The 13117-nt window shown below is 37.6% G+C and overlaps 1 protein-coding gene across 6 annotated transcripts in view; it reads left to right on the top strand.

Annotated features, from left to right (window-relative positions):
* RALGAPB (Ral GTPase activating protein non-catalytic subunit beta) overlaps positions 1-13117 on the top strand; it is a 105954-nt gene that overhangs the window by 32568 nt on the left and 60269 nt on the right. For all 6 annotated transcript variants that reach the window (XM_032141899.2, XM_058432768.1, XM_058432771.1 and 3 more), the window contains 4 exons: positions 4485-4616; positions 10608-10786; positions 12229-12377; positions 12507-12723. In XM_032141899.2, coding sequence (XP_031997790.1) covers positions 4485-4616; positions 10608-10786; positions 12229-12377; positions 12507-12723 — 677 coding nt within the window. The remainder of the gene's footprint in view (positions 1-4484; positions 4617-10607; positions 10787-12228; positions 12378-12506; positions 12724-13117) is intronic.

Raw genomic sequence — 13117 nt, 5'->3', positions numbered from 1 at the left:
TTCTGCACAGTAAAAGAAACTATCAACAGAGTAAACGGAAAACTTAGAGAATGGGAGAAAATAATTCACAAATTATACATCCGACAGAGATCTAATATCCAGAATCTATAAGGAACTTAAAACAATTGAACAAGCAAAAAACAACCCCATTAAAAAACAGGCAAAAGACATGAACAGACACTTATCAAAAGAAGACATACAAGTGGCCAAGAAACATATGAAAAAATGCTCCACATTACTAATCATCAAACAAATGCAAATCAAAACCACAATGAGATACCATCTCACACCAGGCAGAATGGGTATTATTAAAAAGTCAAAAAAACAGTAGATGCTGGCAAGACTGCAGGGAAAAGCGAATGCTTATACTTTGCTGGTGGGAATGTAAATTAGTTCCAGTTACTGTGGAAAGCAGTTGGGAAATTTCTCAAAGAACTTAAAATGCAACTGCCATTCAACCCAGCTATCCCATTGCTGGGTATATATATCCAAAAGAAAACAAATCGTTGTACCAAAAAGACACATGCACTTTTATATATTGCAGCACAATTCACAATAGCAAAGACATGGAATCAGCCTAGATGCCCGTCAGTGGTAGACTGGGTAAAGAAAATATGCACCATGGAATACTATGCAGCCATGAAAAAGAATTAATTGTGTCCTGTGCAGCAACATGGATGTAGCTTGAAGCCATTATCCTAAGTGAATTAACACAGGAACAGAAAACCAAGTATCACGTGTTCTTACTTATAAGTGGGAGCTAAACATTGGACATAAAACTCATGGACATAAAGATAACAACATTAGAAACTGAGGACTGCTGGTGGGGGAAGAGGAGCAGTGTTGAAAAGCCCAGATGATGGGATCATTTGTACCCCAAGCCTCAGCATCATGCAGTATACCCAGATAACCTGCACATGTACCTCCTGAATCTAAAATTAAAGTTGGAAAATTTTAAAAAGGGAAAGGATTATGACTTGCTGAAGGCACAGATAATTATTAGCACCTTTCAGCAGTTAAATATTAATATTTTTAAATTAAGGATGTGCATTGATTTTTAAAGATATAATCCTATTGCATACTTAATCGACTACAGTATAGTCCAAACATAACTTTTATATGCATTGAGAAACCAAAAAAACGTGCATGGCTTGCTTTTTACAATGTTTGTTTTATTAGGGTAGTGTGAAACTGAACCTGCAAGATCTCCAAGTTATACCTGTATAACTCTAGATACAGATAAGGGTTCTTTAAAAAATATAATACCCTTATCACACCTAAAAAAGTTGACAATTCTTTAATATCAGTTAGCCAGTCAGTGTTCAAATTTCCAGGTACAGTTGGCCCTCTGTGGGTTCTGTATCCATGGACACAGCCAGTCAGAGATCAAAAATATTTGGCAAAAAATTTCACAAAATTCCAAAGAGTAAAAATTGAATTTGCCTTCTACTGAGTACTGCATCGAATCTGTGCAAATGAAGGGATGTGTATGCATTGTATTAGGTATTATAAGTAATCTTGAGATGATTTAAAGTATATAGGAAGATGTGTGTAGGTTATATGCAAATACTAAATTATTTTATGTAAGGGGACTTGAGCATCCGTGGATTTTGGCATCTAAGGGGTGTCCTGCATCAATCCCCCATAATTTTGAAGGACAACTTTATAGGTTTCTGCTTTTTTCTTTCTTTTTTTTTTTGACAGGGTTTCTTACTCTGTCATCCAGGCTGGAATGCAGTGGTGCAATCACAGCTTACTGCAGCCTTAATCTCCTAGGCTCAAGTGATCCTCCTGCCTCAGCCACCTGAGTAGCTGGGACTGCAGGCGTGCACCACCATGCTTGGCTAATTTTTATATTTTTGGTCAAGATGGGGTTCCTCCATGTTGTCCAGGCTGGCCTTGAACTCCTGGGCTCAAACAGTCCTCCTGCCTTGGCCTCCCGAAGTTCTGGTATTACAGGCCTGAGCCACCACGCCTGGCCTAGGTTTCTGCTTTACTTTTCTTTGCAGTTTTTTTGTTGAAGAAACTGTGTTGTCTTACAGAGTGTTTCACATTCTGGATTTGTCCACATTGTTAATTACCATATTCCTCTGCCCCGCTATATTTCCTATAAACTGGTAGTTAGATCTAGAGACTTGATCTCATTCAGGTTTGATAGGGGGCAAAGAGAGGGGGTGACAGGAACAAAAACTTCATAGGTGGTGTTATGTATCAGAAGGTAGACTTCTCTTTTTCTGAGTTAATAAAATGTTTACATCTTTATTATTATTTAAACTAAAAAATGAAGCTTTGGAATATTTTGTCGATTCTAGTATATCACAGAGAACATGAATATTATGAATCTAGCCATGAGGGGTGGCTCACACCTGTAATCCCAGCACTTTGGGAGGCTGAGGCAGGATGATTGCTTTAAAAAAAATTACGAATCTGTTTTTAAGTAATGCTTTTATCTTGATTATAATAACAGTACATGCTTATAATAGAAAATTTGGAAAATGTAGGGACAGATACCTATCATTCAGAGCCAACCCATGTTAATATTTTAATGTATTTTTTCCATTTAATTCCCTTTTTAAAAATGCCAGTTTGAAATTATTCTATATAATATTACCTGCTTTTTTCATTTGATGTCTGATTCTTGTCACTTTAGTTACACAAACTTTTTCTCATTAAATAGCTGTTGAGATCATATTTTTAATGGTTTTGTAGTTTTCCATTATATAATTGGAATTATAATTCATTTAATAATTTCCTTGTTATTGTTGTTATTATTTTTGTTTTTTTGAGGCAGGGTCTTGCTTTGTTGCCCAGGCTGGAGTGCAGTGGTATGATCAGGACTCATAGCAGCCTCAACCTCCCCAGGCTCAAGCAATCCTCTCACCTCAGCCTCCCGTGGCAGCTGGGAGCTACAGGTTCATGCCACCATGCCCAGCTAATTTTTGTATTTTTTGTAAAGATGAGGTTTTGCATATCACCCAGGCAGGCAGGCCTCAAGCTCCTGGACTCAAGTGATCCACTAGACTTGGCCTCCCAGAGTGCTGGGATTGGATTGCAGGCGTGAGCCACTATGCCAGCGTTGTTTTTTTGTTTTTGTTTTTTTCTTTTTTTTTGAGATATGGTCTTGCTCTGTTGCCCAGGGTGGAGTGCAGTGGTGCAGTCATGGCTCATTTTAGCCTCGAACTCCTGACCTCAAGCAATCCTCCCATCTTCCCCCGCTGTTTTGATATTTATGTTGTTCCCATTGTTTTATTTTAAAAATATTGGTGATATGAATGCTTTATACGTAGTCTTTATATGTATTCTGATTATATTCTCTCTAGATAGAGAATAATTGAGTTAAAGGGCTTTGAATAAGTTTTAGTACATTTAGAATATTACTATTAAGTAATTGAGTTGTTGAGTTATTTTTATGGTATGTCATAAATTCTAAACTTCATGTAAAACTATTATAACTTAGTTATATTGCAGAAATTTGCAGTGAGGTGAATCTTTTAAAAAATTTAAATATTGTATGATTATATAATTATATAAGTATAATTACATATATAGCTATAATTTATAAGTAATATGTAATGTAGATATGTGACACATATTACATATAAACATATAAATGTCACAGAAAGACATTTAAAAACTCAGATCACTGACAGCTGAAAAACACAAACTATAACTACAAAATGGGAAGAAATGATAAAAAATGATTAACATTCCTAACGTATAAAAAGGTCATAAAGAATAATTCAGAATCACTGATACACAAGTAGAAAAATTAGGCTAGTCAAACCAGAAAGAGAAGAGATGCAAAGAAAAACTTTAAGAATCAGTTTACAACAGAATAAATGTCCCACAGAGCACACGAATGGGGCTGGAAGAGGGACAGGTAAAAAGTGATGAAGCGGAACTGAAGAGAATTACTAAATAAAAGACAGGGACAGCAGGAAGTAACAGTATTTTAATAATAATTATTTTAAATTATTTAAGATACTTAATACTTAAATAAGTATCTTAAATTTAAAACACTCTTTTTTTGGTATACTTGTTTGTTTTACCCAAAAACTCGTGTATCTTGTAAAGAGGATGCTGATAATAACATGTGTATTACATATAAAATATATACACCAGCATATACTCTCTTCTTCCCAGCTTCTTTCCATTAGAAATCATCTTGAAAGTCTCCAATTTGTTTTCAATGTAAAACTTTTTTTCATGAACGCATAATAGTTGTACATATTTGTGATGATGTTTTGATATATATGTATAATGTATAGTGATTGATCAGAGTAATTGGCATATCTATCATCCCAAACATAAAAAAACTAGAAATCCTCTTTCAGTTTGTCTGTTTTATAAATGCAGGTTTCCATATGTCTTGTTCACTTATGTGAGGTACACGTTTCATCTGTTTTCTCTGTCTTGTTTCTATGCTTGAGTGTATTTTTCAATCTGTTAAGAAATGGACTCAGTGGTGTGCATTTATTTTCTAGATTGCTACGCTTTACATATGGTCCTTCATTTCCTCCATTTAAAGTTCCCGATGAAGATGCCAGTCTGATCCCTCCAGAAATGGATAATGAGTGTGTTGCACAGACATGGTTTCGCTTTTTACACATGTTAAGGTATTGTTATTTTATTATTTAATGTGCCATTTACCTAGTAAGTATCTTAGGGCAGGAACCATGCTGTAAGTCTCTCGTTTGAATTCAGAATGTGGACACTAAGCACCATTCATCAAATGGAACCCAGCTGGACAACAAGCACATTTCTGTCCTGTGCCTCCTGCTCTCCCCATCCCAGCAGGGTTAGGCTGTCCTCAGCCGCTCTTGGTTTACACTCTCTAGGAACGTGTTCCCTGTGGTAGATGCCGCACTTGTTCTCTTGCCTGTTACTGCAGCCTGGCTGATGATCTTTCTCTTGGGATTTTGTCACATTCTGTGGGGACTGGAGGTTGCCTTGCTTCTCTCTGTGCCCAGCACTGACTGGTCAATCTGCCTCTCAGAGCCCTCCTCCAATAGCCTGTTTAAAGTTTCAGTGGGAGATACACCCTAAAATTTCACAGAGGGGTATACTGCTACTTCCTGCTGTCCCTGTCTTTTATATAGTAATTCTCTTCAGTTCAGCTTCATCACTTTTTACTTGTCCCTCTTCCAGCCCCATCTGTGTGCTCTGTGGAACATTTATTCTGTTGTAAACTGATTCTTAAATTTTTTCCTTGCATATCTTCTCTTTCTGGTTTGACTAGCCTAATTTTTCTATTTTGTGTATCAGTGATTCTGAATTACTCTTTATGACCTTTTTGTAAGTTAGGTATGTTAATCATTTTTTATCATTTCTTACCATTTTGTAGTTACAGTTTGTGTTTTTCAGCTGTCAGTGATCTTAGTTTTTAAATGTCTTTCTGTGATCATTTTCTATTTCCTTTGTGTTCTTTGATCAGATAGTCACCTATGATTTCTCCCAATGTTGTTTCCTTTGTAATATTAAGTTCTTTTATATACCTCAGGATCTGTCTTTATATATATATAAACACATACGCACATACATACACACACACATACACAGACACACACACGCATGTAATTTGCAGAGATGGGGTCTTCCTACGTTGCCCAGCCAGTCTCAAACTCCTGGACTTAAGCAATCCACCCACTTCAGCTTCCCAAAGTGCTAGGATTACAGGCATCAAGCCACCGCGCCCAGCCTGGAATTTGTCTTTAGTTCACATATTACTGCATTAATTTCTTCATTTGTTTTTATATCAGATTCACACTCTTATTTTAACTTTATAATATTTACTGATATTTAGTAGGTCTAATGTCTTTTTCTCTTTTTCCTTCTCTTAGAATATTTATCTCTTCTTGCCTGTTTAACATTTCAGATCAATTTTTAGAACCAATTTTTCAAGTTACAAAACATAAGCCAACAGAAGGAAAAACCTCAGCGAAACCTTCTGGGGTTTGGATTGTGTATTAATTAGGGTAAGGAATATGTTCTGCTTTAGCAAATGAACCTGAAAATCTTTTATAAAAGTCTGGAGTCAGGACTGGCTCTGCTCACATAGTCATTCAGGGACCCAGCTGGCAGAGGCTCTTTCATCTTCAACAGATGACTCCATTAGGGCCTCAATGTTATAAGCAGGAGTCTCATATCTGGCTAGCAGATGGGGAACAGAGAGCAAGGAAAATTTTGTGGGAGGGTTTTCTGTGTCAGGCCTTGAAGTAATATAAATCACTGTTACTCATATTCCTTCCATTAGCCACAACTTAGACACACACCACACTTAATTGCAAGAGAACAGAGAAGAAAAGAGAAAGTGGTGAACAGCTAGCCAGACTCTGCCAAAGATGAGAATTGTATTAAGCCTGTATTTATATTTAGGAAACACTGATATCTGGTATTGAGTCTGCCTTTCTAAGAGCATGTCTTTTTCTTTTTTTAGAATTTTGCATGTCTTCTTGGAATGTTTTACAGTTTTCTTCACAAAGATTTTTAATATTTTCTTTACCATTGTTTCTAGGTATTTGTTGCTGATGTTTTGAAAAGCTAACTCTTTTCTGCTATTCTGTCTTCTAGATGGTTATTACTGCTGTAAAGAACATTTCTTACTGCATGTTATTTTGTATATTATATATAGCATTTAAAAGAGTTCTGAATATTTCACTGATTCTTCTGAGATATGGGCACATATCTGCAAATAAGAAGTGTCTCTTTTCTAATAATTCATACTTGTTTTAGTGACTAATTAAAAGTACTTTGGATGCAGTAAGACTTGGACCTGAGTTAAATTCTGCTAGTTTTTTCTTTGTGAACTTGAGCAATTTATTCTCTCTGTGCCTCAGTTTCTTTTTAGTCTACATAATGGGAATAATGATACTACCATCTTGCTATAAGTATTGAAGAAGAAAAAGCATGTAAAACGGTATGATGCCTAGTGCATGGTAGGTGCTTGAAAGTTGCTATTATTACAATTATTTCTGTATATTATTTTACTGCATTCATCAGAAGTAGAACACTGTTGAATTAAAGTGATACTGTTTTGGCACCTTTTTTGGTCTGATTTTCATCGGAATGCCTCTAATATATGGAATTTTGAGTAGGATGTTGGTTGTTGATATTAGATGTTCTTTTTTATGCTCCTGGTTTCCTAAGTAGTTAAAAATTTTATTAATTTTTTTTTTTTTTTTTGAGATGGAGTCTCGCTCTGTCACCCAGGCTGAAGTGCAGTGGTGCAATCTCTGCTCACTGCAAGTTCCGCCTCCCGGGTTCACGCCATTCTCCTGCCTCAGCCTCCTGAGTAGCTGGGACCACAGGCGCCCGCCACCATGCCCGGCCAATTTTTTGTATTTTTTAGTAGAGACGGGGTTTCACCATGTTAGCCAGGATGGTCTTGATCTCCTGACCTCGTGATCTACCTGCCTTGGCCTCTCAAAGTGCTAGGATTACAGGCTTGAGCCACCTCGCCCGGCCAGCAGTTAAAAATTTTTAAAAATATAGGCCGGGCACGGTGGCTCACGCCTATAATAATAGCACTTTTGGAGGCCAACATGAGTGGATCACCTAAGCTTAGGAGTTCGAGACCAGCCTGGGCAACATGGTGAAACCCCGTCTCTACTAAAAATACAAAAAAACAGGCTGGGCATGGTGGCTCACACCTGTAATCCCAACACTTTGGGAGGCTGAGGCGGGCGGATCCCTTGAGGTCAGGAGTTCGAGACCAGCCTGGCCAACATGGTGAAACCCTGTCTCTACTAAAAATACAAAAATTAGCCGGGTGTGGTGGCACATGCCTGTAATCCCAGCTACTTGGGAGGCTGAGGCAGGAGAATTGCTTGAACCAGGAAGCAGAGATTGCACTCTAGCCCGGGCGACAGAGCGAGACTCCATCTCAAAAAAAAAAAAAAAAAAAAAATGCGAAAAACAAATTAGCTGAGTATAGTGGTGCACCTGTAATCCTAGCTACTCAGGAGGCTGAAGCACAAGAATTGCTTAAACCCAGGAGGCAGAGTTGCAGTGAGCCAAGATCATACCACTGCACTCTAGCCTGGACAACAGAGCAAGACTGTCTCAAAAAAAAAAAAATTTAAAATTAAAATATAAATAAAATATAGTACTGAATTGTTTCAAATAATATTTTTGGATCCATTTAAGCAATTAAGTGGTTTTTCTTCTTTCATCTGTTGGTGTGAAATATTAATTTCCCAATGTTGAACCATCTGTCATTCCTGAAAGAAAATTTTGCTTGGTTATGGAATGCTTTTCTTTTAATGTTTTTCTGAATTGTCTGTAGTTCTATCTTTTGATGAATTGGATAGGAAAACTTTCTCTCGCTTTTTATGGTCTGTTGTGTCAAAGTTTTATGTTCCTTAAGAGTTTGAAATAAATGAACAGTAAAACTCTAGTCCTTGAATCTCTTTTAGAGGTAGTTCTTAGATAATCTTTGTTCTTGAGCTGACTGGTACTTTAGTCAGAGTTATTCTGGATTGCAAAAAGAGGAGCCGACTTAAGCAAATGCAGGTGAGAAAAAGAGATTATGTGAAGATAGAGCAGTCTTACTAGGCTCCATATAGCAGCGAACAACCCTTTCTCATGCTGGGGAGGGATGAAGGCAGCCTCAGGACAAGCCACTCTGTCATTTGTTTCTCTTTGCTTTTTTGATTCTCTTGTGCATGCACATTGTTCTCTTTCTCCAGCAGGCTTCCTCCTGGGTCCCTGTTTCCTCCTGCCTTTGAGAGGGGGACGTGCAGTCTCTTGATAACTGCCCAGTGGTGTAAATAGCTGTGATACTGTTTGACTTCAGTGTTTGTCCTTTCAGTTCACAGGGGCTTTCCCTTTGCTTAGTTTCTCCAAAGGGAAAATTGGATCAAATTATCTTCGTTAATTAGGTCTCTGGCAGACATCTGGATACCTCCTTTAGGACAGTTTTACCTCCTTTCTTAAACGAGCTGCGAGTGGGTAGAAGGCAGGTCATGAGGATTTTTTATGATTGTGATTATTTGTGATTGTTGGCAGATTTCCTAGGATGAAGGTTGAATATGATGGGGAGATAGGCATCAACATTTTGTCTTGTATGTTAGTGATTCATCTTTTTCCAGGAAAACCAAAAAATATTTTTCATTTTTGTTTCCATACTGTTCTCAAATGCTTGTCTTTGGACTTGTGTATGCCCACCTGCCCTTTAGGCCCCATCTGGAGATCGTTTCAGTAAATTTAGGTGGAATCTGGATTTTTTAACAGGTTCCTCAAATGTGTCAGGTACACGGGGCATTGGGAACTGCAGGAATGCAGTTTCTTTTAGTTTTTTGTATCCTTTGTTACCCATTCTTATTTCAAGTTTTACTTACTTTCTTGAGTCTGTTCTCTAAATATTTGGGAGCCAATAAAATCATTCCTGGTTTACCTCTGGAGAAGCTGGTATGAATCTTTCTCTCTCCAGTTTTTGATTTGCAATAGACATGAATTTAGCCAAGCTCTGCGGGACTTAGGTGTAGTTCCATTTCAGCTTTACTCCTTGTTCTTCTAATTTGTGAATAGTTGAACTACAGCCCCCAGCAGGCACTGCTGCTGGAGACGAATCTCCCCTCCTCTGTCTTACTTGATGGGCTAGTACAGTTCTATGGAAACAGTGTGCTACTACTGGAAGCCCATTTTTCTTACATGCACACGCATTCTCCTCTCCCCAATTACAATTACTTGAAATTAAGTCTTTTGGTGGGTGGAAAAAGAGGTTTCGAAAGGTAGAGCATGTATAGATCACTGATTCCTATTTCTCAGCCTAGTTCTTTTGCCTTGTAGCTAGTGGAAATTCTGTTTACCAGCTTTAGATTATCAGTATTACTTTGAATTGGAGAGGCTTTTTAATGGAATGCTAAGCAGACCATTTGAGTGAAAAAATCATAATCTGTTTTTTAATGGAAATATTTCAAACTGTACATAAAATGTAGTTCAAACACAAATACACTTTTGAAATTTATGGCTTTAGTACATACACATGAACACAACATAAAACTATAACACTAATCCTGATTTTCAAATATAGTTGTTTTTTTTTAATTGAAAATGTTAATATTAAAGTAAAATTTTCTCCTTGGAGCTCTTATTGACATATTTATAGCTTTACCATTCCATTGCTTTTTTTTTTCTTTTTTCTTTTTTCTTTTTTTCCTGAGATGGCGTGTTGCTCTGTTGCTCAGGCTGGAGTGCATTGGCATGATCATAGCTCACTGCAGCCTCAGCCTTGAACTCCTCGGCTCAAGTGATCTGCCTCAGCCTTCCAAGTAGTTGGGACCATAGGCACGTGCCACCATGTCCATCTTCTATTGCTTAATTCTTAACATATTAGAAAAAGCCTCTATGTATACTCTTAAAAAATTAAAACTTTTTCTAGTCTTACTTTGATTCTCATGCTCTGAATAGGCAATGTTCATGTAACCACACTGCAGATCTACTGTAAAGAAGTGTTGATATTTGAATCACTAGCCCATTAAATACAAATCAGTCTCTTTTCTGAATCAGAGAAATAGGCACAGTCCTATTCTTAAATTAGATTACATGTATTTTATTGCTATAGACATTTCTAAATTTGTGATTAATTCTTTCCTCTCTTTTAATAGTAATCCTGTGGATTTGAGTAACCCAGCTATTATAAGCTCTACTCCCAAATTTCAGGAACAGTTCTTGAATGTGAGCGGAATGCCGCAAGAATTGAATCAGTATCCCTGCCTTAAACATCTGCCTCAAATATTTTTTCGTGCCATGCGTGGAATCAGCTGTCTGGTGGATGCATTCTTAGGTGAATTTTGTGTATGTTGCTAGATGCATGAAGAGCTTCATTTAGGTAACTCTAGAGGCTAACCCTAGGAGTTATTAGAAAACATCCGAAGGAAAAGATGAACAGATTTGATGACAAATAACAAGCGAGGAAAAAAATTATTTGCAACAAATAAAATAGCCAGAGGGTTATCGTTTCTATGTAAATATTTAGATTGGTGCAAAAGTAATTGCGGTTTTTGCCATTAAAAGTAATGTGGCCAAAACTGCAGTTACTTTTGCACCCACCTAATACATCAAACAAGGTGCTAAGAACAAGAATTAGGCCTAGCAGATAAATGGACAAAGGATGAGAATAAATGATTGCAAAAGAAAAGAGTGTTCATGCATACTAGCTATCTAAGAAAATACAGATGAAAATGCATTTGGGACCATTCTCATGTATATCATTAAAAAACAAATTATACTTTTAGTGAGCCATTCTTTTAAGCTGTTTTTCACATTTTAGATATATAAAAAGTCAATTTTTTAACCTGTTGAAAGGCAGTGATTTATAATATTTTCTAAAATATTTATGTATACTTATTAATGTACAGTTAATTTTTTTTTTTTTGAGACGGAGTCTTGCTCTTTCGCCCAGGCTGGAGTGCAGTGGCGCAATCTCGGCTCACTGCAAGCTCTGCCTCCCAGGTTCATGCCATTCTCCTGCCTCAGCCTCTCCGAGTAGCTGGGACTACAGGCGCCCGCCACCACGCCCGGCTAATTTTTTGTATTTTTTAGTAGAGACGGGGTTTCACCGTAGTCTCGATCTCCTGACCTTGTGATCCACCCGCCTCGGCCTCCCAAAGTGCTGGGATTACAAGCGTGAGCCACCGATCCTGGCCAATGTACAGTTAATATGTTAGCTCTGATTAAGTTTGGCTGCTACGTAACAACCAAAAATCCTATTATAGACAAGATAGCTTATTTTCACATATGTTAAACCTAGAGCGAGGCAGTACTGGGCCAGTATAATGGTTCCATCACCAGCAGGGATCCAAGGCCCTTCCATCTGCTGGCTCTCCATTCTTTGCACAGTGCCTCATGGGCCATAATGGTTGAGTGAGTTCCAAACATCCTGTCCAAGAATTAGGAAGAAAGGAGAGTCTGCATATAATTGGTCCTTTAAGAAGATCTCTTACAAGACCTACCCAACAGTCACCAACTTCTTTATGGTCAAAATATGGCCACATCTAGGTGCAAAGGGAGCTTGAAAATTGAGTCATTTTTTTTCTAGGTAGCCATGTCCAGCTAAAGTTTGTGTTCTGTTACTCAGGAAGAAATAGTGAGTAGATACTGAGAGGCAACTAGCAATCTCTGCTATAGTCTATATGTCCCAAGCCTTCACTAGCTTGCTGGGAAAAATTTTCTGATCATGTATTTTGACCTATGAAGAATAATTTCATTTGTCTTTTTTTTTTTAAGGTATTTCTAGACCCCGATCAGACAGTGCTCCCCCAACACCTGTGAATAGATTAAGTATGCCTCAAAGTGCTGCTGTCAGTACCACCCCACCGCATAACCGGAGGCACCGGGCTGTTACTGTGAATAAGGCCACCATGAAGACAAGCACAGTAAGAGTTTACATCACCATTGTTATGCTATATAAGGTTGGCTTTTTAATCTGCCATTCTTTTTATAAAGTCTTGCTGTTTTCTCAGACTTTTCATTGGTATGGGTGTATTCTTGTGTTCCTCTAATAGGTTAGTACTACTCATGCCTCTAAAGTTCAGCACCAGACGTCCTCCACCTCTCCTCTGTCAAGTCCAAATCAAACTAGTTCAGAACCCCGGCCACTGCCTGCCCCTCGGAGACCAAAGGTTAACAGCATTTTGAATCTCTTTGGATCATGGTTATTTGATGCAGCATTTGTTCACTGTAAACTTCATAATGGGATAAACAGAGACAGCAGCATGACTGGTAAATATTACTCAAGAAATATGTTATCATTATTTTCCTTTTCCTTTTTCTTTTTCTTTTTAGTCTTTCCTACCTGCAAGATTAATATGTATCTTAAAAAGCTCTCTGTTTCTGACCAAGCAATGTCTTGTGCTTAACCCCTTCCAGCTGAAGTAACAGAACTTAAGAAGTTTTCCTCCCTGTTCTTTTTATGTATGTTCTATGAGGTTTGGCCTTTTGTCTGGTTTTATTAGACATATTTAAGGTTAGCCACATTTTGTTGAATCAGATTTCTTTCAGTAGGTGACCTGGAAGTTCCCTTCATGTCAGCCAGGATAATAAAATTTATATAAAGAATTAAAAATTCGAACTGGAAGTTTACTTTACAAGAAGTGTTTTCTTCGATTTTGACAGC

Source organism: Hylobates moloch, unplaced genomic scaffold (assembly GCF_009828535.3).
Source record: "Hylobates moloch isolate HMO894 unplaced genomic scaffold, HMol_V3 SCAFFOLD_21, whole genome shotgun sequence".
Taxonomy (NCBI): Eukaryota; Metazoa; Chordata; class Mammalia; order Primates; family Hylobatidae; genus Hylobates; species Hylobates moloch.
The sequence above is the reverse complement of the archived record's forward strand: the minus strand, read 5'-3'. Positions and strand labels throughout refer to the sequence as shown.